General features: G+C 34.9%; 1 protein-coding gene across 1 annotated transcript in view; it reads left to right on the top strand.

The window, feature by feature from the left end:
- The window catches only part of LOC149549891 (fatty acid amide hydrolase-like), a 129582-nt gene that overhangs the window by 64179 nt on the left and 37432 nt on the right, over positions 1-27971 (top strand). The window contains exons 9-15 of the mRNA XM_089794977.1: positions 11663-11738; positions 11873-11944; positions 12050-12101; positions 15449-15520; positions 15923-16003; positions 16264-16367; positions 16499-16591. Coding sequence (XP_089651103.1) covers positions 11663-11738; positions 11873-11944; positions 12050-12101; positions 15449-15520; positions 15923-16003; positions 16264-16367; positions 16499-16591 — 550 coding nt within the window. The remainder of the gene's footprint in view (positions 1-11662; positions 11739-11872; positions 11945-12049; positions 12102-15448; positions 15521-15922; positions 16004-16263; positions 16368-16498; positions 16592-27971) is intronic.

The raw sequence follows: 27971 nt of genomic DNA, 5'->3' as shown, positions 1-27971 counted from the left end.
AACACCAATGTGATCCTGAAGATGAAAGATGTTAAATGAATTTGAGGGGAGTCCAAACCAAAAGCCCAAAATAAAAACTGAGAGCATCACCCAACTTCTCTAACTCAACTGAGCTCGTCAGAACCAATAGTTTGACTTACTATAAATAGTAAGTCATTTTGTGAGGTTTTCACACCATCACCTCTAGAAAAAATTTGGGGACCTCCTTTTTTGGGTTGCCTTGGCAAATTTTTCGAAGTTGTCTAGAGGTTTTCGATTTGAAAATTTTGCACCATGGATGCCTTCGGGCTAGGAGGGATTTGATGTGCTTTTTTTATCACCCGGTGTTAACTTGATTTTTTGGAGCATGTAATTTTATCCTTAGGCCAAACAAATTTCAAAAACAACATTTTTCGATGGTTAAAACAATATTTGGTAGGATAAATTTGCAAATTTTTGGACTTAGATGGATTTTTGAAAATTTGAAATAATTGTATTAACTTGAACATTTTCAGAAAGAATTTTAGATTTAATTGTTTTGGAAAATCTTGAATTTTTTAGTGAAAAGGGAAACTTTTTGATAGTGAAATTGAAATTGGAAAATTGATTTTGACTGCTAGAAAAATGATTTATTTTGGTTAAAAAATTGAAATTGTATTGTAAAATAAAAATTGAATTAAATTGCAAAATCGCATTAATTTGGTTGAAATATTGCCTAGAAGATTTTAAAAAATGTTAAAGGAAATTGGTAAATAAAAATTGAAAATTGATTTTGGCTTGCTAAATTCAATTTTAATGACATTTTAATTGCCAAAAAGTTATTAAATGAAAATTTTGACATCTCTTTGGCGTACCTTGTTTTTATTTTGCAATTTTTGATTAAAACTAGCAATTAAATGGGCTAATTTCACTATGTGCTAGGTACTTCTTCCTCCTCCTTGAGTGAGCGATTTTCCTCTAAAGGCAATTTCCAGCTTGGGCGATTTCTTTTTGGAGCAGATTTTCTCCTTTTTTTGGTGGCATTTTCTTCTCCTTGCTTGGGTGAATTTCTGCCCTAGGGTGATTTTTGGAGCAATTTTGATTTTTTCTAACTAGGGAGATTTTGTTAAGGTAGATTTTTCCATTTTTTTGGCAGCGAATTTCAGAATTGGGTGATTTTATTTGGTGAAGAGGCTATATGGTCTAAGGGCTGATTTTTTTTTGCATGTGTGGATGATTTCAAGTCAGTCAAAATTCTGACTTTTGCTACGGCATCATTATTTGCAAGGAAGGTTGAAATTTCCGAAATCTGATCCAAATTTGATGAGGGCCCGGTTATTGGTAAAGGCAGATTTAAGGTAAAATTCTACTCATTTTTATAGGTGAAGATTGGTTTAAAGGCGGATTCTCTTCTTTATTCTTATTTGGTTTGTTTCGCTTATTTTCTTCTTGCACTCATCATCCACCACTTCATCATGCCATTGATAGGCTGAAGTTGAGAGATATAAGTTTAGATTTCATGATAAGACACTTGGAGAGTCAGAAATAAACTAGACCACCTTGGGATTGAAGTTGGAAAATATAAGTGTAGTCCATCCTAAGGTAACGAAGAGGCAAAAATAAGTGGTAGTCCCACCCCTAGGTTGAAGGTTGGAGATTGATAAGTGTAGAGATAGGACTTGGAGAGGCAGAAATAAGCTAGATTCCATCGATAGAAAGAAGGTTGGAGATTGATAAGTGTAGTCCATATCATTTAGAACGAAAGGGGCAGAAATAAGTGTTTAGGATGGTAGATGTTAGTGCAAACAAGAACCCAAAGGGAACGAATACCAAAAAGGACAAAGAAGATATGATGCCTAAGACCACCTTTTTTCGAAAGTGAGGCGAATAAGTGACACCAATATTGGCACAATGAACATGATACAATTGAAGGAAGGACAATCCCCTATGGCAAAGAAGATCTACAAGAGCGGAGTTGTTCATGCGACAGCTTTCCCTCCTACCTTGCCTTGTCCAAAATTGGTAATGGAGTGTGCATCCCAGTTTGATGTTGTTAATAAGTCCATTTTTGATGAAGGGAAGAGAGTGTTAGCCAACATTGGTAGACAAGTGGTTGAAGAAGCATTTAATATTCTCTAGTATAAAAGCATGACAGTTGTAATGATGGATCACGCAGCTAAGTTATTTCAGGATAATCAGAAGGGTTATTTAATTCATCTAAAGCAGAATTGGTTACACGAAGGCAAGAAGGGAGTTACCAAGTCGTCAAGGCTCACTAAGTCAGATTTCAAATCAGAGCACGGCGATCTCATTGTGCTTCTCAACTGAATCATGGCCGTGGTTCAAGGTATGTAATTCGAGAACTGGATGTACTTCTTTATTGATGAAATTGAGAATGGAAAGAGAAATTTGATTGGGCTAGGATTATAAGCGAAAATTTAGAGTTGCAACTTAGGATAGTACAAAATCAAAAGAAATTTTATATAGGGTCCTATCTTTTCTATTTGATTGCGAGACTATATGAAAATCCTAGACTTAAGTCCTTAGGAGTGATTGGCAATGGGCCGGGGCAATATTTGGTGCATGAGTGCTATCCATAGCTTCATTTGCACAATACCAAAGATTATAAGATATTTTATGATGCCTTTGCCATGAAAACGGTAAGGATATTACAAGGGACACCTGCTAAGAGGCTCTCATCGGAAGCGGAAGCAAAAGTTAAGAAGTATGGGAGTTGGTTCATCCAATTTCTACAATTCACATATATTAGAGTAGCAAGAAGTACAGTTTGTCCCAAGAGACTTCCAAGGTACCCACTTGACAAGGTAGTTTTGATGGAGTTGGCTAGGCAACTTGAGCATTATGACAAAATGATGAAACTTAAAGGTGAGATAGGGATTACCTTCTCATTTGGAACAGGCAATGATACTTGCTCCAATCCTGTCACCTTTGCAGTTGCGGAGAAAGAGTTAGAATGGTATCATCTAGGTGGTATAGAGCAAGACAAGGATTCAATCCTAATGGTCTTATAAAGGCATCTCACGGAAATACATTTAAACATATTCCTACTATAGAAGATTTTTGGGCCAATGCACAGGATGACTTTCATGTGAGGAAGCTAGCTTTCTCAAGGTTGTCAGTGAGTATGATGAGGGCCATTAGATGGAGAGGTCTTGATATTTTTGATCCACTGGAAGATGATGAAAATGTGCTGAAAGGAGACTATGATACAGTGGATGGAACAGAGTTGAGTCTAGTAGATTGGGATGATCACTAGGATCCTTCCTTAGAGGCAGTTGCAAGGACAATTGATCTACACACCGAGTCATGGTACAATGAGAAGTTAATGCAATTACAAAGTTGGAAGGTATGCCTTACTTATGAGAAGATGAAATCGGAGGAAGAAGGTTCAGCGTGTTGGAAATATTCAAGATATGATAGGTTACTGAGATGGGAGGGGTGAATCAGTAACCTAAAACTTTAAACAATTCAGCATTTTAAATATTCACCATTTATTCATCTAATCTACTGCATATGTGAGAAATCAAACATCCATAACACATGTACACAGTATTTGGTGACCCAGAAACCTTCCAAATAAAAAGTAAAACTGGGGTGGGGATGATACCCACAAAACTTTGTTATTGCAGTATGAAGTTGGCCTGTTAAGGCTTACATTGATCACTTCTGGTGATCTACCCTGTTAGGAGCACAAAGGACTGCTAGGTCCACCTTGTTAGAGGATTTACAAACATACACTGAAGTATGCACTCTATTAGGAGATTTATACAAAGACTGTTAAGCCTACCCTGTTAAAAGATTTACAAAATTGATTCACCTGTTAGGATGAAACAGTGGATCTACTTACAAACTTGATTTGTTGATTAGATTCTTGATGTATAGATCACCTCTTGTGACTGATAAATCTTTTACTGCTCCTTGTAGACCTTGCTGAATATTCTGCTCTTCTGCTGATTTGCATTTATACTTCTCAAAACATTACATGTCTCTCTTGATACTCTGATCCATATCACATGTCTTGCAAATGATATAATACATTTCATATATACCATTCCAATAATTACAATTGCAAGGTTGGCTAAAACATAAGTGAACAAAATATTATTGAGTCGGCCAAACAGTAAATAACTCGGGTTCACTGAACTGACTCGATGACCTTTTGATACTCGGCGTCCACTGCATTACTCGGCATCGTCATGCACTCGGTAGAAGTGAAGGCTCGGTCCATACTAATCACCTGACGTAGTTCTGAACTCGGTAACCATTGGAGACTCGGTGGATATAGTATCACTCGGTAAAAATTAAATCCTTCATTTACCTTGCTTTCACTCGGTAAACATTATACTTTCATTACTTGGTAAACACTGTGCTTTCATCACTCGGTAAACACTGCGCTTCCATCACTCGGTAAACACTGTGCGTCCATCACTCGGTAGGCATTGCGCTTCCATCACTTGGTAGGCACTGTTGGATTGCACATTCATTCGGTAACTATACTCAGCTCAGTTAACACTAGAATGCTTGGTGTGAACTGCGAAGCTCGGTGTAAACTGCTTAAGTGATGAATGTACAAGGTAGCCATTGAATGCTCGATATACATTGTAGACTGAGTGATGAGCTCGGTAGCTATACTGATACAGATAAGTGTTGTCACTAATGGCAATAATAACTTAATGCCAACACAGCGGAGTCAGTCGGATAGAAAGGTGAAGGCAGTAGCCAGCAACAAAGAACAGTTAAGAGCAAGAAGAGAAGTTTGGAGGTTCAAAAAAGTAAAGAACATCAAGAACCTCTAGCAAAGAAACAGAATGCAACACCGTCAAAGGAGAGCATAATTGAGGCTAGAAGCCAAGAGGATAATACAAGTGGACAAGGGGCCACGATAGAGGTGAGCTCTGATTCAGAATCAAGTGGTTACAGTAACAATATCGAGTACTCTCCTCTCTCAGAGAACCAATATGGAGATGATGTGACAGTCACTAGTGAAGAAGAGGATAGGCCAATTGATATTGAGGAAATAAACCAGGCGCTTGAGGTCGTTGGTGATGCTTTGCTAGTCGAACCGAATCCAGATTTAGGGAGATGCACTGCACCACTATGGTTAAGGCAAATTCTTATGCCAAGAGGCAAGGTGGTGACTGACCAGACAGTTGAAGATATTCAAGGGTTAGTGGAAAAGGGTGATAGTGAGAACTAGAAAGAAATTGCAAAAACGGTGGCAAAGGTAATCAGGAGCTACAATGATGGTCACCAAAAGGTTCAGATTGCTATACCAAAGGTTAGCAAAGAAGTGGATGAGATTGTAGGCTCAGGAGTATGAGATAGTAGAGCATAACTTGGGAAGAATCACAGATGACATAGAATGTGAGTAGATATAGGAAGGCATGGTTTCAATTAGAGAAAGGTTGAGGAAGGCAAACGAAATGATTGTAAAGTTGGAGGCCGAAAACAAGTATTGGAGAGATTGCCAACCTATCCAATAGTTGCACCAGGCAGACCTTCCTCAAGATAGTAGGAGCAACACAGAAGAGATATCGGCTCAATAGCACAAAGTCAAGGATTGGATCCATGACGCAATTCAAGATGGGCGAAATTTCTTGCCTTCCTTTGTCTCGACATATAGGTCATTAGTGGCTATTAGAGATAAATTCAAAACATTTGAAGGTGAGTAAAAAGATTTCATTCCAATCAAAGACTTAGCCATTCCCAAGCTACAGGCATTTATCAAGCTACTGGAGAAATATTTGGAAAGGGCCAAGTTGGTAGATGAAGGAGGAATGAGTATGGTGGAATCTTGGTTTCTTGCCTTGACTATTAGATTGAGGATACTTGAAGAGATACAAAATGAGATTGTACAGCACAGCCCAAGCATTGACACTTCCATTTCAACCATGTTGAGTGATGTTGGGGTTGCACTTGATTTTGAAGATATCAGAGAGGGGGACGTCAATGAGACAAAATTTGGATAAAGATTGGATGAGTTGGGGAAGGTTTCCATCAAGAAGAAACATTTGGGCACCCTTGCCTCCCTCAATGACTTTATCGGATATGCGAAAGAATGCGAGAAGGATCATGAGAAGACACTGTAAGCAGCAAGCAACATGATGAATTCAGTTGAGCTCAAGATGAAGCACACGCTTTTCCCTCCCATGAAGGAAGTCAATGACAAGTTAGCCAAGTTCATCACTTTGGCTAAAAAGATGAAAGAAAAGGGTAGAACTATATTAGAAGATCATTTGATGTAAGCACAAGTGGCAAATTCTCCTTCTTGGATAGGATAGGTGTCTGATTCTAATTGGCTACCATTTTGGTGCCTTCTTATTGGTTGCCACTTTTCCTTTTTTTCATTGGTCTATTGATGAGGTGGCATCTTCTCATTCGCCGATCGGGTAGCAACCCTAATTAGAGTTTGTAGGATCCAATTTGGATCTTTAATTTTGCCTCTTAATCTCTACCGTTGGTTGTAATTTTGGCCTCTATAAAAGACCATTTGCTCTCATTTGTAAAGGGTTGAAGAAAATTGTCGCTAAGATAATACCAAAATTGCTTCTCTTTATCATTGTTGTGACTTTCATGGTGATTAAAAACACTTGGTGTTATTGAATGGTTTCTACTTCCAATAGTTAAAGTTAGATTCTTTGAAGTTGTTGAAGTAGATTTCACTTCAAGAAAGTTGTTAAGTAAGAGTAAGAGTAGATGGATAGTTGCATGGTGATATTAGTGGATGTTTGATAGGGATCTATAACTAGGCCTTTAGGATCCTAGTGGCTTGTTAGGAAGCCTTGCATAGTAATATAGTTTTTTTACCTTGAATCATTGCATCTATGGAGGTAGAGCCGCTAGTAAGCTTTCATCGGATTCGATCCCCATCGCTTTGCTAATCTTTCCATTTATAAGAGTAGGAATAGAGCAGCAAGTAGTTTAATAATTGGAGTTCATTCTTAGAAAGTTAGAAAAGGAGAAACACCATTGGTAGACACACCCCCATCATCAGCACCATCACCATCATTTGGTGCTCATATACTTTACAAAGCTAGATTCATCACCAGCACGCCAAAAGTCCAAGTTATCCTTAAATGAACAATGTAAGGCCGCCTACGTGATTACTAGCAAATCACATTGATATAACTGAGTTAGTATCCATAGGTGTAAGGAACATTGGAGTTTTTCTCATGTCTTCATGAGTATTACTTTTCAAGAGAGGGATTGCGTGTTTGACATTCCATGTCAAGTATTCAATTGCTATATGTTATGTAGTGGTACAAAACTGATCTCAACAAATCTCTCCAATGGAGCCAAAACACACCATAGGTTGCTGAAAAGCCTATAACCCCACAATTGAGACCTTCAAATCCCAATGTCAGCTCACGAGGGTCACAATGGTGAGCTGACCAAGCCAACTGCAGGAACTTGCTTAAAATGGGGATATTACAATAAATTGTAGTTTCACTAAGAATTTGCATGCCAAATATTGCTGTGCTAATCACTGTGTGGTCTCCTGAATACAACAGCAGCAAAGTATATTCTTTGAAACCTTCTTCTAGGTCATTTAAAACAACTCCTAATGCTGGTACGACACTCTTAGCTACTGTCACGTAACACACAATGCCGGTAAGGGAGACCATAATCTTCTAAAGCCTTGTATGTTTTAGTTCTGTTATGTTTAAGACTGCTACAACACCCTAACTAAAAATGTAAACCTGTACGGAAGCTACCAAACATGTACTACACCCTAGCTAGGAAGTCCAATCATGTTGGTAATTCTACATGTAGTTCTGGGCATGTATGGCAACCTTAGTTTCACTGTGGTTGATGGAAATGAACAACTTGCAAAGCAGATCAGGCTTGATGACTCCCACTTCAATCCCAAATTGAAGCTCTCAATTCGAACCTTTCTTGGCTAACTACAACAATGACAAATGAAAGTAACGGCTTTCGCAATGATTGATCTTACCTTGATGCTCAATCAAATCCCCAGCCCATGTCTTCCCTTGTTAGCAAAGAGGGCTTTTGTCCTCCAAGCCCTTGAAGTGGAACTCTCCAAACAATTTCAAAGATTTCCTAGTAAATCCCACATATCTGAAAATGAGCTCTTGAAACTCTTTTATAATGCCCACATGAATTTCACTCACTCAACTCGCCAATGTTGGATAACTGCAATTTAAATTTCTGATATAATATTTAATAAGGGGACCTTTCTATATTTAAATATTTCTCACTGACTATAGTCTCCACATTAATCAAATTAAATATTTATATTTAATTTAATAATTTCACTTTATAAATACATAAATAAACCCTATAAATGATATTAAAATCTCAAGTCAATATTGAACATTTACAATTGACATGATTCTGTCATTGATGATCTTAGCTTGGTTCAACTTATTATAAATTATAAATATGCCAAAACTGCACCATTAGACCTCAGATTCCCCTGCAATGGAAACTACCTTGGCCAAATGGCCTCAAGATCCCTTAAATGTTTTGGTTAGCCAATGGGACCATGGAGAAATAGGCTAATGACAACAATGTGCAACAAGTGCTAGAAAGGGGGAATTACAAAAGTTACATTAGAAATGAATCAGTAACCATATATTTGAGTTATAAGCTTATAATACATTTTAATATATATTAGTATTAGGGTTGCATTATACTGAGTTTGCTGAATTATAAAAAAATCATAAATTATTTTAAAGTTTAAACAAATGTCAGGAACGGTCAACAGTGTTTCTGGGGTTCTGAAACATTTTCCAAATTGTTTGACCAATTGGGGATGGCTTGAAAACATCCTCGGTCATCCCCCTGTCCCTAAAATAGTTTCCATTTCCAAAACTTGCCCATTTGGGGAGAAATGTGTTTCTGGGTAATATAGGCAATCAGTGATGTCTGAACAACAAACAAAAAAATGTTATTAAGGGTTCAATCAAAGAAAGATGTGACACATCAGAATACAGGTTACCACCAACCTTTCAATTAAAAAGGTACAAAAGTTGGATCTCACTCAATGAACTCATGATCATGGATTGAGATGATCCAGAGGATTAGAAAAACAATTATTTCTGATGAAGGAATTAGAGAATATAAAGGGATATTTGATGTTCTTGAGAAAGAAGAGATGATAAAGGAAATAAAGCATATGTATTGTTGGCAAGCTATAAATCTGTTAATAGTGATTATAAATTATTATAGCTGAATTCTTTTAGGGATAAAGAACCATTATATGGTCCTCTCTCTCTCTCTCTCTATATATATATATATGTTAATAATAATGAAATCAGAATAAATATATCAGTCATATTTTATTCATAACACATAGAGATATTAGTATATTGAATATTCATAGCCAAATCCTTTATCACTCGCTATTGCCTCATAAGAGGATAGGTTGGTTTTGTTAGGGAGATGTAGAGTGAATTCCTTACAAGTTTGGTGAATCCCAACATGGGATATGGACGGGTTCTTGAAGCCTTGAGGAAGCCTACTTTTAGATTAGTTTCCTAGAGGCCTATGAAAAATAATTCCCCATCCTCCTAAGGGTTGATGATTAGGGGAGAAGTAAGGAATTGTGGCTTAAGTATGTTAAGTTTTAACTATCAAACTCAAATGTATTACAAATCATTAATTATTCCTAAATTTAGACTGATTTAAATGGATAGTGATGCATGTTAATCAATTGAAAATTGGTAGCCTCATACTAAGGAACATTACACAGACTAAGTTAAATTTCTACTTACAAGTAGAACCCAAACCCTAGTTTGGATTTATAGGGCAAAACAAATTTAGTCACAGTAGGGGCAATGCAGAAAACCAAGTGATCAACTATACTTGAAATACGAAGACACATCATATACTTCTCCAACTGACAAGGCAGCTATTCATGTGTTCAAGACTTGTGTCAATTTGACTAAGCCATAAATGCAATATAGTTATGAAACAACAAGTAGGTGATCCATGTATTAATAATACAAATATTACCTAAAGCAAACCATATATTGATATCTCCAAAAGAACATAATATGAGGTAACAGTGATCTATCAAACAAACATTATTGAACAGCCATTAAGGGGAATCGTTAAGAGACAAGCAACAATGCACTAAGCATCAATCAACACAGGGATGCAATTACCAAAAGTAAGTGGTGTGGTTTGCTTCATCAAGAAAAGGAAAAGGTTGCAACCCCTTATTTCCTATCTATTCATGGCACATTAAAGAAATAACCAACACCTTTCCAAAATCATCATTCAATCCGATCATTTTATTTACACCTTATGGATTTGAGTGGAAGTAATCAACTATTGATAAGAAACCAAATAAGGAACCAAATCCATGAGCATATCGCTTAATGAGGGACAGCAACATAACATTGTATAAGCAATCAGCATCATATCAGAGAGAGCAATAAATAAATTCAGATAGGCGATTCTATAAAGCCATCGTTTGAATCAGAAATTTTATCATTGCACACACCAGAAAGAAGATCAGGAACAGCGATACTCATTTCCGAATTGCTATAATAATTCTAATTCTCTGGATTCATATAGGACTATAAATATATCAGAACAGGTTAGATATTCTTACAAGTCTTAGACTGATCCATCTATTAAGGTTGATATCAAATCCTCATGTTTAGATTGATATAACAGATACGATCGACACACACACACACATTGTTCACATCAGCAATTTTTGATAGATCTCTTATCATATTCAGATTGATAGAGGATATATGATCTTATATACATTCAGATAAATTTTGTCTCATCAGCATTTATCTTGCATAAAGCATTTGGGACATAAAGTCAGTATTTGTTGATTAAAGACAATTTCTATCATATAGAAGTTATACCATCATCAACTTAAGAATCATATCAGAATTGTTGTTGAGCAATATAACCCTAACAAATTAGTCTTCATCAATATGAAGGTAGTAGACATTTGCATTGATCAAATTCTTCATTGTCCAGTTCATAGAATAAGGATATTGATAGTATACACATTTACAGATCACATTCAACACTCCCATCTTTGGCAAATAAACAAATTGTGTACAAGTTGTAGATAGAAATAAGTTTCTTGCAATCTGAATTGTAAGAATTTATGTGAAACCCTAAGAAACCACATTAGGGGACATTATAGACATTATTTATCATTGACATTTATGGAATCACTTTTGAAACAATCTTAGAGTTAATCTGAAATGTTATGATGAAATTTTTCACATGGTCAAAATCCAGAAAGATTACCTAGCTAATGATATAATTTCCATGTTTAAGTTTCATATCAATTTCTAAACATGCAAAAAATGTTCAGCTTTTATGTTGTTCCTGTGAATAATGAGGATAAGTGCAGGACTACTACACTGAATGGAGCAAATATTTCCAGTTGTATAACAGTATTTAATCTGATTGTTATAGTAGAGCACAATTGAGATGAGTATGATTTAAGATATACAATAGGTTCAGGTAAAACCTGGATTTTGATGTTGCTTTCACTCCTTTTTACCTGAATTCTAGAGTACATATTCACAAGTGAATTTATAGTCTGCATATAACCATAAGGTATATACTTTAGTTTTTTTGGATGATCTTTTTGATAATCTTGTTTCCTTTTGAATTGATTCCATCCTTTCTTGTGTAAGAGAATATCTCTGCGTAAACCATATCATTGGCCCACTTACAGGATCTGTGCGAATGCCAGCAGCACTGTGTGGTGTAGTTGGTTTTAAGCCCACTTATGGACGCATCCCCCATTTGGGGTAAGTTCAGTCATTGATAAACTCCTCTGGAAGTCCGTGCAATTTAAAGCTTACCAGTTGAGGAAAAATAATGTATGATGTAAATTCCTTGAAGTGCTTGAATGTACCGATTGGCCCCTTTTTTAATGGCACAGAGTACTTCCCTTAAATTGGACAGTTGGAATGGTTGGTGTTCTTGCTGGAACAGTGGAGGATGCACTCATCGTGTTAGTAATTATTCATACCTAGACACTTTACCTTTATGAGCATCAAACACTTGCATTTTTCTTTAGAGACCCAAGTAACTAAGGGTGGTTTTAATATCTTTCTAGATATTCAACTATTGCTGGTCATCTTCCAACAAATCAGTTGGCTTCACTGCAGGTAAGTCTACTTCAAATAGAAGTGTGAATTCTTTTCAGCATGTAGTCAATATTTACAATATATGTGAGTTCTATAAATGAGGGTTTCAGTCCTTTGCAAAAATAATTGATGGAGTTTCAGTACATAACATATTGCAAGTGCAACCCAAAATTGTGAAATATTGATGTTGGAAACCTCGAAACTTATTTTCATACTAATAATTCCTTGTAATCAGATGATATAGATGCCTCTATAACTAGCAACAATAACATCCCAAAATATCTATAGAAACACACATCAAATAAATTTGTCATCTGTGAAATATAATTAAAGAAAAACAAAATAATATGGGTAACATATGTTGCAAGTTTTGAAAAATAGCCGTATTTAACAGATATCATTCATCTGTGCGCAACTAATAGGTTTTAAAAAAGCAAAAATAATGCACAAAAGTTTTACTGGACAAATTGCATAATAAGATTAAAGGAATCATAGATGAGGAAAATTAGTAGCATCGGATATACCATAATTGAAAATACAGAGATGTGTATTAGATCCAACTACGTATGCATCCATCTGGGAATACAAACCTTTCAGTTGGCATGTAATCATGGATTTCAATTTTTGAAGCAAATTTGGATCATTGCCAAAATACAACTGCACTCTTTTTGGAGAGGATTCCAATTCTGATTCCACAATTTAATTCAACCAATAAAACTATGCAGAGTCCCTAAAGTAGAATGCATACAAGAATTACTCATAGACTGGAAATCTTTTCCTTTATTCCAGTTACATGGCTGAACACTGTTGTCATGCTAAGTTAAATAGTCACTTTTTACCGAATTTCCAGTCACATCCAAGGAATATTTTTATGATAATGCTCATAGCCCCACAATTCTCTATTTCATTAAACCATATTACAATGATGTAAAATTTCAGTATCCCTTCCTTATAGTGTTCACCAATCAATTTTTTGGTTGAATTTTGTTTCAGCTCTTCCTCAAATAATGGTCTGACTTCATTCTTTAAATAATTCCTCTTTTTCTTTGACTTTTTTCTTGAACTCCATTTTGGGCCAATTTTCACCTTTTTGTTCAAGCTCAAAATCTAGCTTTTGGTTAGAAGAGACAAGGTTACCACTATGCTCCTCCTTTCGTTTCATTGTTTTAAGATAGTTTTCCTTCTTTTATGTTGCACCTCATAGGTATTTACTGTACCCCAATGGATTACATTCCAATCATATTACTGTGGCCTACCCAACAACAAATGACATGCAACTGACACCACACAGTACTCCATACTCATATCTACAAGGACACTTCGATTCTATTTTAACCAAGAAATATAGTAGGGGTTAGCCTTTTGAACAAAAGCATGTTGTAATTTGTCAATCATTTCTATACGCACCAAATTACCAGTAGATCCACCTTTTATGATCACCTTACATACCTTGTCCTTAAATTTGTATTTCATTCGGATTTACTTTAACTATACCACTCAATTTCAGTAGTTTCCTTTCCCCAGATATTAAGGTTCTTCTCAACATTAGATTCTGTCTTGATTCAGCCTCAACTTCTAACCAAGGCTTCTCTTCTGCTTGTGCTACTGTCACCATTTTGGGGTTTCGTTGGCAATCTATAGCCTTCTGGGCTCCATCACGAATAAAATATTTCAAGGACCTCAGCTCTCCCACTGACAATTGTCCACATCCTCTACTTCTAAATCTTCCCCTTCCTCTAAAATCAACTTTCCTATTCTTGCCTCCTTCTAGCTCCTTAGTCATGTTAGGTTCTAAGGCAACCTCTTCCCATTTGCTTTGATAAGTTTCTCTACTTTTACTCATTGTTTTGTTTTTCCAATTTATTTTCTCCTAAGCTTTTAAGGCATATTCATATGCCTCATTTACAGTAGGAAATTTTACCAATGCAAGCTCATTTTGAAGTTGAAACATGAACCCATTCACATACTGGGCTGCTGCTAGTCCTTACCTCTCCTGGATATCCATTTGATTTTGAAGTCATAGTCATAAGCAGTTCGGTATAAGTCTGCACTAACTATTCAGTTTATTTTAAAATTCATAATTATTTAAACAATTTTTACTGGAGTTGTGAGAGAAAAAACTGGGCTTTTAGATGATTCAGCATCTTAGACCAAAGCTGATTTTATCTTTTCCTTGACTTCTTGAGCCTTGCACTTTTTCCACCAGAGGACTGCACTGATTAATTTATGAGAACCTGAGACACACCCATTGAACTAATTGACCTGGAGCTCGAATGAAAAATGACCTAATTAATTAATAATCAAAATACATTTTAACACTACATTCAATAATACACTAGCATGTAGATGTAATATAATAATCCTAACACAAACTTCTTACAACAATGCTTTGGTATGATCTACCTGCCGACAAAACCCTACCTTAATGCTAAGTCTTTTATTATCAATTTGAATGTATATATGATGAAGTAGAGATCAAACACAAACCCTCTCACAGAGACAAAGCAAACGAATTGTTCTAAAATAGAAAAGAAAATCTGCATGTTAAATTCCAATATATTCAAATTAAAGAGTGAGATAAAGTTTCTACAATCTCATTACCAATTTTATTGCTATAGTCCAATTTACATTGGGCTCTGTTCTCAGATCTGAACTGAACACACAGTCGAAGCAAACCAAAAGCTGAACTGAAAATCACATTCTGAAACAAACAAAAGAAAGCGCACACCCCAAAATTATTTCAAGAAAACTCCTACATAGCCTCACATTATTTTATTATCCCTAAAGCTTCAACCCCCCAACCCCCCTACCTTTTTTTTATTCTTCTTAGACTTATCCTAGTCTTCCTTTTCTCTATAACCAACAGTGCTCCTCATTATCTGTCTACCTCCTTTATTTCTTTTGCTGCCTTATACGCAAGGCACTTCATATTACTTCCTCAGCATGCAACATCTGTTTTTGCCATTAATAAGATGGTTATCCCTGTTGTCTTCCGTTACTTTGTCCCTGGTAGGCTTATTCCAAACAACAATATAACAGTTCCTTTATTTATTAATTTTTATCCACCTTCAAGCCATTTTCAGAGTTTTTGTTCAAAGGATACAAGTACCCACTATGTAACACCTGCAAGAAGAAAAAATTGAAATTTCAAAGCTTAAGTGTCCTTTGCATGTATTAAAAGCCCCTGCATTCTTTTGAAATAGATTTAATTTCCCATTAACATTCTATTTATGAATAGTAAAATTTGAGAATTTCCACATGCACATGTTTGTATTCATTCATCTTCTATAAAGTTGTATTCATCATGTGTAATGGTGTTCTGTAAAATTAAAATTTATGCATATGATTAATCTTCTTGTACTTTTCAGCCTTGCATAAACTTACCTTTGCTACAAAACAGCGAGAGTATTACTAATCTCAAGCTTGCGAAGTACACCAAGGTGGGTTTTAAGAAAGTTATATTTAATTTTTGTTTTTAAAATACTGATTATTTTTTGACTTTATAATTACATGTTATATTTATAAGAATTTGAAGTTGTGTAATATCATTACACTCTTAGCATCAATATTCAAACACCACCTTGGCTACTTGTGACTGTTATTGAAAGTTGTTTTTGTCATAAAAATTCTTTAGATTTGGTTATATGCTAGCTTTAATTATTGGCACTTGCTATTTGTTGTTATTTGGGAAAACAAATAGATTAACATGAATTGAAATTAAAGATCTTGAATGGTAACTAGTACTGTTGCTTTCTAACCATTTTAGATGTGTATTGCTTGAGATAATTTTATTGGATAAAATGGCACATATTTGTTTGCTTTTATTTCTTTTGGTTTTGCAGTGGTTTGATCATTGTGATGATGCTATAATGGAAGCTTGTTATGGAGCATTACATCAACTTGAATCTAATTATGGTTGTCAGGTACTATAATAGACTTGTTATACCAATTCAGAATCTATAGCCATATTCTTATTCATTCCCCACTCTATTGGTTTTAGTGAAAAATCATATTATCCATGAGTAGTTCTGAATGATCAAATTGAAATAAAGGTATTCCAGATTGCAGATACATCATGCAAATAAAATCTTTACATTTTAGAGGATGTTTTAATTCATATTACGAGGACATAATTTCCTTGTAATCAAGATTTTTGACAATATATTTCATTGCTACTTGAAAGATTTTGGAGGTGACTCTGCCAGAATTGGAGGAAATGCGCCTTGCCCATTATGTAACAATTGGTTCTGAATGTGATGCTTCATTTGGTCTTGATTTCGAGAAATTGTATAAATTTCTTATTCTTTTCCATTCATGTATATGTTACCCATTTTTTGAATAGAGTCAAAGGGAAAATGCATAGAGAATAGATGCTATAACAAGATTATAATCATTTTTTACATAATTCTTTTGACTAGGGGAGTGAGGAGATCGAGTGGAGACACAGAACTTGCATTCCATGTGTACAAAAACTTTACTAGCCGTGAACTCCTTAATGCACAACGGCTTAGGTGAGTTTAAGATGTGGATTTTGTCTTGTTATTTATATGTATTGAACTGATAATATTGTCACCACAAAGCAATCATTTTCTTATTTGAAGAAATGTGTCTTATATTTTTTTAGAGAATGACTATTTATGTTGGATGAGAATTGGGATTGAAGTGAAAATCTCTTTTTACAGAGACAAGGAAAGAGAGCATCTAGGCTTTTGTTTTAGTGGGAAAAAATGCACCTCTTTTCAGAACCACTCAAGTTTAGCTTGTAAAATCAAGGCCACTTGTCAAAAAATATCATTTTCCCCGAAATGAGAAAGTAGTACTTTCCTTGGAAATAGCTTTGCATCTTGAATGGTAAGGCACCATTTACTCGGAATTCTTAACACATACAAATTCTAGTTTTCATCTACACATATTTCCTACTTTTATGGGTAGAATACTATGCCCTGAAAATTTCTAGTGTATAACTTAGCAGGGGCCTTTCTCGTTTTACACAAATGATTTAAAGTAGGATTGATTTCCTTTGCAAGACATTTGAAAAAGATAATGCCTATAATATGGTTTGGACTTAAGTTGCTACTTATGCCCAAGCTTATGCATGTCCATAAAGAAGAAGAGTAAGTGATATGCCCATTATGCAAATATAACTAAAGATAACTTTAGGTCTAGAAGATAGACCTGTCATGGTAGAATCACTTGACATTTTGTAGTTGTTTAAAGTTAAGTAGCTTTTAATACAAGTTCTCTTATGAATCATATAAATAAAAACTTCTGAATTTAGCGATTTGGGATTGTTTCATCAACTCATCCTAGATTTATAGGTAGATTAATGAGCTCTGATATTTTATGCCTTATATGTTGCCTTTCTAATTCCATCCAACTAATTTAAGGTTGCCTAAATATCCATTCTGTGGCATTTTGGAAAGTGAAGCAATGTAATAGTTTATAACTTACAATTTATACTTCAATTAGATTGTAAAATGAAATTAATGATGATGCATGTGTGCTATAATATAGAATATGAAGAATAACAAAACAAGAATAATTGAGATGCCAATTATGCACATATAACTAAATATAATATTTTGTCTTGAAGATGAAGTTTTAATGGTAGATCCAGATATTTCTTAGTTGTTTAAGTTTATGATGCAAGTACTTGTTAATGTAGTTATGCTATAAATAATAAAGCTTTTGAAGGTAGTGATTGTGCTCTTTGATTCTTACCAATCTTAACTGTTATGATTTAAATCTAATATAAATGACACTTCATACATAATTTTTTTTTGCCTTAAGCTAGTTTAAATAAAAAATAATACTGATTTCAGATGACAAGAAGCGGTGAATATGATGTTCAGAAGGATACAAGCAAAAGAGAATGAGAAAGGGGGTGCCTAATACACCCTTTTTTTTGTAAATAAGAGTTAAACAAAATGAAGTACATGTGAGATGCCATTTATGTAGGTAGAATAAAATGTGCTTTTTAGTCTAGAAGATAAATATGTCCAGGTAGAATCTATAGGGATACAAGTGTCTATGGAATATGTCATCTGATTTCAACCATATATTTTCCTACCATCTATGATAGAAAGGGAGTACCTAATAATGCACATCTGTCATATATAAGAGTTGAAAAAAAAGAAATAAGTGCAAGTGGGATATCATTTATGTAGGTACAAACAAAGATAATACTTTGTCTATAAGATAGAGGTGCCATGATAGAATTTGTAGGGATACAAGTTTATTTAGGGTATCATCTGATTTCAACTATAGATTTTCCTATCATCTAAAATGAAAACTTTTGTAACATCCCTTTGTAAAATTTCATAAACCTACAAGTTCTCATATTGAAGATGTAATGTCCCCAGTTTTGCCAACATCGGAGTTTGAGAGATTAGCCTATTATTGTGATCCTCGTAGGCTAATTATTGTGAATAGAGGGTCTTCTAAGGTAGTGGCTTGGCTTGGGAGGGTCTTGTCTTACTTAGATATTCAGTAAGTTACAGGTTGGTCTTCGTTTTGCGTAGATCGAACTTTGTTTGGGCTTAGTTTTGCATACTTACTATTTTTGGTAAGTTTGGCGTTGATTGAGATGGACCCTTTCTATTTTTGCAAAGTGCATTTTATCACATGGGGAAAAAATAGGCGTGACTCCTATTTCAGATGGCATATTTAAATGATGAGTATTTATTTTGGGAGTTATTATATTTTTAGAAGCCAAATTATTACGAAATCCTTAAATGTCTTATTATAAAGTTATTGTAAGAATTTGGCTTAGGCCAGAATTCACCCAATAACTAAAGAACTCAACACAAGCACACAGTAGACCAAAGTAGATAGAGTATGATCAGAATGACGATATTCATTCAATAACAGGTTGAGAGTACACTAGGAGTGCTTGTATATAAAGGCCTCGAGAGAGCTTCTAGAATGCATTGAAGTCAGCATCATGATATGTCATACAACTAGACACATGTCCACCAGATATGGATTATCCTCCATTGAGCATGGGATTAAGTGCAATGATGTGAGGATAAGCCTACAATGGTGTAGCACGCAAATCAGTGGTGTAGACAACATGTGCTAAATGAGTAGTGCGGATAACTGTGTTGTCAACATGACAACTCAGTGAATGATGCATACTTTTGTGTTGTAGACACCATGTGCATAATTAGAGTTGCGTAACTCAATGAGAGTACACAAACTCCTAAGTGTCTCACCTAAAATAATAATAAAATAATGCAAAATAATTTACTAATGCATTAACCTAAGTAAAACTTAAGTAAGTGTAATAAGTAAATACTTATTTACACCAATAGTTATAATTTCACTTGAGGGTTGAGTCATCATTAGAAGGGGCCATTTATTATATGCTTAAGCCAAGTATTGAATATCTAAAGTGATGTGTTGGAAAGTTTCTAGAGCTAAGTTCTTTTGGGAAACTTGCCCAGTTTTTGAAGTTGTGTTCTTTTGGAAACTTTTACCAACAAAGCAATATAAATATGAGCTCATTTCATTGAAAAAGCAAATTTACATATTTATTTTCTTTTGTTGCCTTTGTGGCTTTTTCTGATGTTTTGAATTTTGTTGCCCTTGCTGAAGTATAAGGGTTAATTTTGAGAAGTAGCAATTCATAATTGAGGTATTGTGAATTAGAAGTCTAAGATTTATTAATCTTCCATTTCTGTGCTTATGTTGCTTTGGAAGAAGTCTTTTTGTTGGGAGTTGTGGTGAATTAAATTGTGAAAATTGGGAAGCTTGAGATTTTTGGACTCTTCCTACTGTATGACCTATGGATGGAAGACATCTATTCTGGGAAATTTAATTACACAACCGCTTGCAAGTTGCAAGGGTTTGATCTGAATTTGTTGTGAGGAGTCTATAGGCGGTGCCATGCATTTCTGGACACTCAGTTTTTTCTATTTGAGAGCTCGTTTGGCATTTTAGGATGTTGTTTGTCATCTGACATGGCAGTGTTTGGGTATTAGTGGGCAGAAAACATAGCAGGAGGCGTTCATGAGACTCTGCTAGGCTTGAACTTGACAGTTGGGGCTCTCCTATAGGGTATGATTCTGATCTGGCATTTACAGTATGCTAAATCTGCATTGAACGACTAGTTGCTGAAGCCTTTAGAGGTGTTACTTGTCTCTGTATCTTGTGGCATTTGTAAATCAGAATTCCAAGGCCGTGAGTTTTCTATTGGACCTAATTTTGCATTGCAATTGGAGGTGGCAACTACCTTCCATGTTGGCATTTAGAGTTCCTATGATTGGTCAACATTTTGCAACTGTTATTTGAGTGCCTGGCTGCCTAGATTAACATCATTTGGAGGCTGCAATTAATGGTGTAGCTGGACACCCATCGTGAGATCATTATCAGGTTCACAATTTGAATTAAATAATATTTTCTTATTGTGCAGTAAATATTGTGATAATATTTATGAAACTTGTTATTGTTACAATTTGGTTTTCAGTCAACTCTTGTGATTCTTATTGCTTGGCATAATATTTGCAAGGACTTCAAAAATTAGGATATTATTATTGCATATATCTAAAACATCCATGTGTAAAGTCCACAAGATCACAATATAAATTAGAGTGGTATAAGAGTTGTGTGTTGAATGTTTGACGAAATGCCAAATTATTGATTAGTAAAGAAATATGGGGAAGGTTATGAAGTTGTACCTATAAAGTTTAATAGATATTTATTGGTGGAAACTAAGAAACTATATTTTCATTCTTGAGTTTATTTAATTCAGATATGTTTGTTGAAGTAGTATTCTGATATAGTCTGAGATCAATATGCCAATGTGATTGATATGATCTGCAGTTAGGAAATGAAGCAAGTATATATATATATATATAAACATAACCATGTAGTGGCATGACCCTACGTGGTCATGCCTCACCATATATAATGTTTGTTCATAATTAATTTCACTTGATACTAATTGGTAATCACAAGTCTGAACACTAATGACCAAGCAGTTTGTAACACACCTGATGAAGACTTTGATTTACCAATTGGCCTGAACAGAATAAAAACCGATGGTAATCAATGTTCATTTTTAATTATAATGCCACTCGATAACAATTGGGATGAAGGACAATGATACCCCCTGTTATTAGTGGCGAAGTAAGACATTTTTGAAGTGATTTAATATCTTTAACATAAAATCGATACTATGCAAGGATGGAGAATAAGACACTCACGAAACTGCACTCACGAAACTGGAAATCTGCATTATCATTATAAAGACACACACACACACACACATATATAGTTTGAGAGAGAGAGAGAGAGAGAGAGAGAGAGAGAGAGAGAGAGAGAGAGCTACTAAGATTCATTGTAGATGTTTCAATATGCTAAATGCTAACATTCTTAACACTCCCTCTTTAGCAATGAGGGTTTGAAACAATTATATATACAAATCTAAATACCACTCAACTGTGGCTTAACAATTATGATGTCCGGCAAAATCCGATTTGAAGAACCATAATGGTTATCAATGTGTCCGGCAAAATTCAGCCCAAAGAACAATGATAACACTTTCCTTGAACACTTTTGGTGTCAGAAGGTTGGTCAACTATTGATAAGATCATCACCTTAGAATAGTGACCTTAAACACATGAAAGATAGCCACCTTTCATTTTAAAAGTTTGCAAACAATCTAATTTTTAATATTCTGGAATATATATAACTTTACAAATATAATTACAAATTTGTCATACCAAGTTTACCTCTGGAGTACTCTATTTTCATCCTTGCAAGAGGCTTGGTAAAAATATCAACATTTTGATCATTAGTGTTGATGTAGATCAGTTTGATCACGCTCCTGTCAACCATGTCTCTGATATGATGGTATGGAGTTTCGATGTGCTTTGATCGATTGTGAAACATCGGATTAGTGGAAAGCTTGATACAACTTTGGTTATGGCAATGAATCACTGTGGGATCTAATCTCTGTACAAATAATCCAAATAATAGCTTTCTCAGCCATACTGCTTCACGTGCTCCCATGGAGGCTACCATGTATTCAGCTTCGGTTGAGCTCAAAAACAACTGTAGGTTATTTTCTACTAAACCATGATATCATTGCTGACCCAAGACTAAAACACCATCTTGTTGTACTCTTGCGGTTTATGGAACAACCAGCCCAATCAGAATCAGTATAACCATCAAGTTTGATCTCAACATTTATGTACTTTAATCCAAGACCAATAGTGCCACGTAGATATCTCAATATATGTTTTATAGCCATTAAATGTTTCTTCTTTGGCTTGCAGATAAAGTGACTTAAGACAATTGTGGCATAGTAGATACCGGGCCTAGTATTTACCAAATACATGAGAGTTCCAATGATTTGTCTGTAGAGAGTAGGATCAATAGATTCTGAATGTGCTGCTTCCTCCTTTAGTTTGTGTAGATTAGTTTCCATTGGAGTTGCAAGTGGTTTGCTATCCATCATTCCAAATCTAGTCAAGATGTCCTGAGTGTATTTTCCTTGATTTAGAAAGATATGTTCGTTTTTTTGACATACTTCTAGAGCCAAAAAATAATGTAGTAGACCTAGATCCTTCATTTCAAATTCAACTACTAGATCTTGTTTGCATCTTTCAGTTAGATGGTCATTTCTTGTTATCAATAGATCATCAACATATAAAACAAGTATTAATATATCATCATTAGAGATTTTGAAATATATATTAGGATTAGCTTTATTCTTTGAGTATCCTAATTTGTTTGAGTAGCTGTCTATTCTTTATACCAAGTTCAAGGTGCTTGTTTGAGGCCATAAAGAGCTTTCTTGAGTTTACACACATATAGATTCTTATTTTTTATAGCAAAACCTTTAGGTTGTTCAATAAATACTTCTTCATTAATGACCCCATTTAGGAATGCAATCTTTACATCCATTTAATGTATCTTCCATCCTTTAACTGTTGCAATTGAAATACTTGTTCTGACGGAAGTGTAACGAGCAATAGGAACAAAAGTTTCTTCATAATCAATGCCTTCCTTCTGGGAAAACCCTTGAGCAACAAACCTTTCTTTGTGTTTCTCAATGTTGCCATCCAATGCATATTTGATTTTATATTTTCACTTTGAAGAAGCAACTGACTTGTCTTTTGGTCTAGGTACAACATCCCAAACATCATTTTGTAGTATGGATTGATATTCTTCAACCACAACATCTTTTCAAGCTTGGCAAGTCAGAGCTTCTTCAATAGTTGATGGTTAAGATTTAGTAAGCTCAGTTACTAATGCAGTATAACAAGATTTGTTTCTGGCTTTCTTGCTTCCCTTGGAAATTTCATCATGTTCAACATTATTTTCTTCGATCATTTTTCTTGCCCATAGTGGCCTTTTCTTTATATTGGAGATGTCTCTATCTTCTGTATCTAGTAATAGTTCATTCTCTTCTGATATGTTGCCCCTGTGACTTTCAGTTTGTAGATTTTCATCTAAGTCTGTAATGGGTTCATGCTTTGTATTTGTAGATAGTTTTAATTTTTCATCTAAATCTGTAATGGGCTCATCGTTTGTATTTGTAGATAGTTTTAACGTAGTGTTTGACATCTTTGCTTACTTCAACAGATCTTTGTCCAGGGACATAAAATCTAATACCCTTTAGAGTTTTCACTGTACCCAACAAATATCCCTTTCTTCCCAGATGGTTCTAACTAGTTCTTCTTTCCTTAGGTATGTGAATATAAACAGGGCAACCAAAAATTCTAAGATGACTTAAGCCAGGTTTAGTTCTTCTAAAGACTTCTTTAGGTGTTATATTTTTTAGTATAGAGTGGGGACATCTGTTTTGAATGTATACAACAGTATTGGTGACTTCCGCCTAGAATGAGAAGTGTAGGTTTTGATCATGAAGCATGGCTTTTGTTGTTTCAAAAATGGTTCTATGTTTTCTTTCTGCTACCCCATTTTGTTGAGTATTATAAGGTACTGTATACTCCCTCTTAATCCCAACAGAGGTACAAAAAGATTTGAAATTTTTAGAAGTGTATTCTCCCCCATTGTTTGATCTTAGAGTTTTAATTCTTTTTGACGTTTGATTTCCCACAATTTCTTTGAATTCTTTAAATTTTGATAGAACCTCATTTGATTCTTTGACTGAGAGAAAATAAATCCAAGTTTTCCTAGAGTAATCATCAATGAATATTATGTAGTAAGAGTAACCCCCTAGAGAAAGTGTTGGCATGGGTCCACATAAGTCAAAGTGAACTAGTTCCAGATCTGATTTAGACTTGTGTTCACTAGGAGGAAAAGGTTTTTTAATGTTCTTTCCTAGGGAACATCCTTTACAAGTGCTTATGTGTTTTGAACTTAGGCTCAGTGTTCTAGAGGTGATTTTCTCTATATTTGGAAGTGAACTAAATCCAATAAGTCCAAGTCTTCTATGCCATACTTCATTAGAATTTGTCACTTCATGATTAAGAGCTTGCTTTTGAATATTGAATAGATTATATAAGGTCCCATCTCTGGTTCCTACGGTGATAGCATTTTTAGATTTGAGTTTTTAGGCCAATACAAAACTTTGTCTTCATTGAAGGTGACTTGAAATCCTTCATTAGCTAGTCCAAAAATTGAAATTAGATTTCTTTTTATGCTTGGTACAAAAAGAACATCTTTTAATTCTAATGTAACTACAGTCCTTAGTTGTATAGAATAGGTCCCAATCCCTCTAACTGGATGGGTGGAGTTGTTTCCAATGGTGACTCCTTCAAAAAGGTAATTTCCAAAAGTTTCAATTTTTTTTCTGAATCTTGTTATATGTTGGGAAGCACCACTATCTATTATCCACACATTTTCATTTGAAATCATCTCACTTGATAAGGTGGAGTAGAGTAATAGGTTTTCATCTTTATTTGTTTTAGCTAAAGAAGCTAAGATTTTTTCCCTTTCTGAACAATTTTTGAAAGCATGTCCAAATTTCTCACACTTACAACAACTTCAATCCCCCCTCTCACCATCTCCTATAACTAAGGAATCTTCTAAGCCTAGGGGTAGACCATTGAAAGCATAAAAAGCTAAAATAGAAGTTGATGCAGGGATCCAGTCAACTTTATACGATAATTTTCCTACCTCTAAACGATTGACAAGGAGTGCCAAGAGTGCTCCTTGTTAGTTGTGAAGATCCTCTCATGGAATGTCAAGGGAATTAATGCCCCTGACAAATGTAATAGGATCAAGTAGTGTCTTGATTCTATCCAATGTGATCTAGTCTTTCTTCAGGAGACTAAGTTATCAACAAATAATTTTCAAAAATCTGTTGGATGTTGGTTGACATGGAATTCCTCACATGTTCCTAGCTTAGGTGCTTCTGGGGGCCTTGTTGTATTATGGAATCCAAAGACTATCAAGACTCACCATCTTCATCAAGGAACTAATTGGCAAATGTTATCCATTCAACACTATGAACTTTCATTCCATTTGATTAATATTTATGGCCCTAGCCCTATGTCTAATAAACAAAGTTTATGGCTTACTCTTACAGGTTTTATCCAACAATTAGTAGGTGCCAAATTTATTATTGCCGGTGACTTTAATGCCATTCTTCATCCTAGGGATAAGTATGGAGGTATTATTCCCCCACCTAGACCTACCTTAGACTTTACTGACTTCGTTAACAATAATGCTGTCTTTACTGACTTTGTTAACAATAATGCTCTATTTGATGTTCCCCCACAAACTGGATCGTTCACTTGGACTAATAGAAGAGTTGGGTTCCATCGGATTGCAGTTAGATTGGATAGATTTTTGTGTTCACAATGTTGGAAATTGGCGAATTATACTACCATATTCAGAATCTGACCATTTCCCTATTCAGTTGTCCATTCTTCCATCAGATTCTCCTCTTACTAGTTTTTCTAGACCATCTTTTAAGTTTGAAAGTGTATGGTATCGTCATCCCCACTTTGATGGCCTCTTAAAACAATGGTGAAAGGATGCTCCACTAGAGCTAGGAACCAAAATGTTTCAGTTTCACAAGAAAATGCAGTATGTCAAAGGGCTTATCAAGATTTGGAATAAACATGTTTTTAAAAATATTTTTGAGGAGAAAAAGGTTGTAGAAGAAAAACTAACTGAGATTAATGAACATATTTTACTCCATGGTTTAAATGCTGATATGCATTCAAGAAAAAAGAATTTGCAAGAGGAGTGGTCTGAATTATGTAAGCGAGAAGAAGAGTATTGGAGGCAAAAGTCTAGAGAATTGTGACTTCAACAAGGGGACTAGAATACTAATTTTTTTCATCCATCTACCAAACAAAAGAAGGCTAATAACACAATCTTTAAAATTCATGACCATCTAGGGAGTTTGATTTTTGACTCTAAGGGTAGTCAGATTGAGAGTGTAAGGTTCTTCTCTAATCTTCTTTCCCCTCCATCGGAGGATCCCCCCTCTTCCCACTTTGTGGATAAGATCTTGGATTTCATTCCTTCTTTGATTACGCAACGAGACAATTTGATTCTTATGGTCCCTTTCACTCTTTTTGAGATTCATGGTGTAGTATTTTCTATGCCTGCTGATAAGGCACTAGGCCTTGATGGGTTCATTGCATTATTTTTTCAAAAATGGTGGGATGTATTTTGTTTTGAATTGCTTAAGGCTTTTAAAGAATCAAGAAAAAATGTTTCCATTTTGAAGAACTTCAATACCACCAATATTGTTCTCATCCCAAAGGTTAATGATCCCTATTCTTTTGTTGATTTCCGTCCTATTTCTTTATGTAACACTATCTATAAGATTATCACAAAGGCTATTTATTTGCGACTTAAGCCCATTATTCCAAAAACTATATCAACAGAACAAGGGGGTTTTGTTCCTGGTCGAGAAACAACTAAGGGAGCTATAATAGCCCATGAGACCCTTCATTCCATCAAAGCATAATATTTCAACCTTTGTTGTCAAATTAGATATGATGAAGGCTTACGATAAATTGAATTGGTCTTTTCTTCTTCTAGTCCTTCATTAGTTTGGTTTTTCTTCTAGGTGGTGTAAATGGATTAAAGCTTGCATTTCTGGTGCACATTTTTCTATTCTCATTAATGGTGCACCAACAGGTTTCTTTGCCTCTTCCCAAGGAGTTCGTCAAGGTGACCTTCTTTCTCCATTCTTGTTTATCATTATGGCAGAGGCCCTCAGCAGACTTATTAACTCTTTTAACCAAAAAGGGTTGCGGAAAGGTATCAATATTGTAGGTACATCTTTGTCCATAACCCATTCTCTTTTTATTGATGATACATTACTTTTTGGATCATCTACATATCAAGAAGCACATAGTATGAAGAAATCCAGTGACCTATATACACAAGTTTCAGGTCAATGTATCAATGCAACTAAATCTAAAATTTATTCTTTTAATACATCCCAATTGGTTTCTCAAAGAATAATCCGTCTTTTTGGTTTTTCCCTTGATCATTTACCTTCTGCTTATCTTGGTGTTCCCTTTTTTATGAGATTAAACAAACCCTCTTATTGGAAATCTGTGATTGATCAATACTAGAATTAGTGCTTGGAAGGTTCGCTGGTTATCCCTCTTAGGTAGAATTTTGCTTATCAAAACTGTTCCTTTTTCCATTCCTAACTATTACTTCTCCATTCTACAAGCCCCCAAAGGTATCATCTCTCAAATTGAAACTTTAATCTGCACCTTTGTTTGGTTAGATAATATGATGGTTAGAAGAAAATATCGATAATTTCTATTAATGCCATGTCAACCTCTTATAGAACAGGAGGTGTTGGACTTCTCAACATTACCAATAGGAATAGGGCTTTTGGTGCTAAACTTGTTTGGCAAATGTATGAAAAATCCTCTGCCAAATGGTGTCGCCTTTTGCAAGAGAAATATTTAGATAACTTGGAACCTTCCAGAGTTC

The sequence above is a fragment of the Cupressus sempervirens genome, chromosome 7 (genome assembly GCF_028749045.1).
Source record: "Cupressus sempervirens isolate cs-2001-9-10 chromosome 7, ASM2874904v1, whole genome shotgun sequence".
NCBI lineage: Eukaryota > Viridiplantae > Streptophyta > Pinopsida > Cupressales > Cupressaceae > Cupressus > Cupressus sempervirens.
Note: the sequence above shows the minus strand (reverse complement) of the source record. Positions and strands in the feature narration are given on the sequence as shown.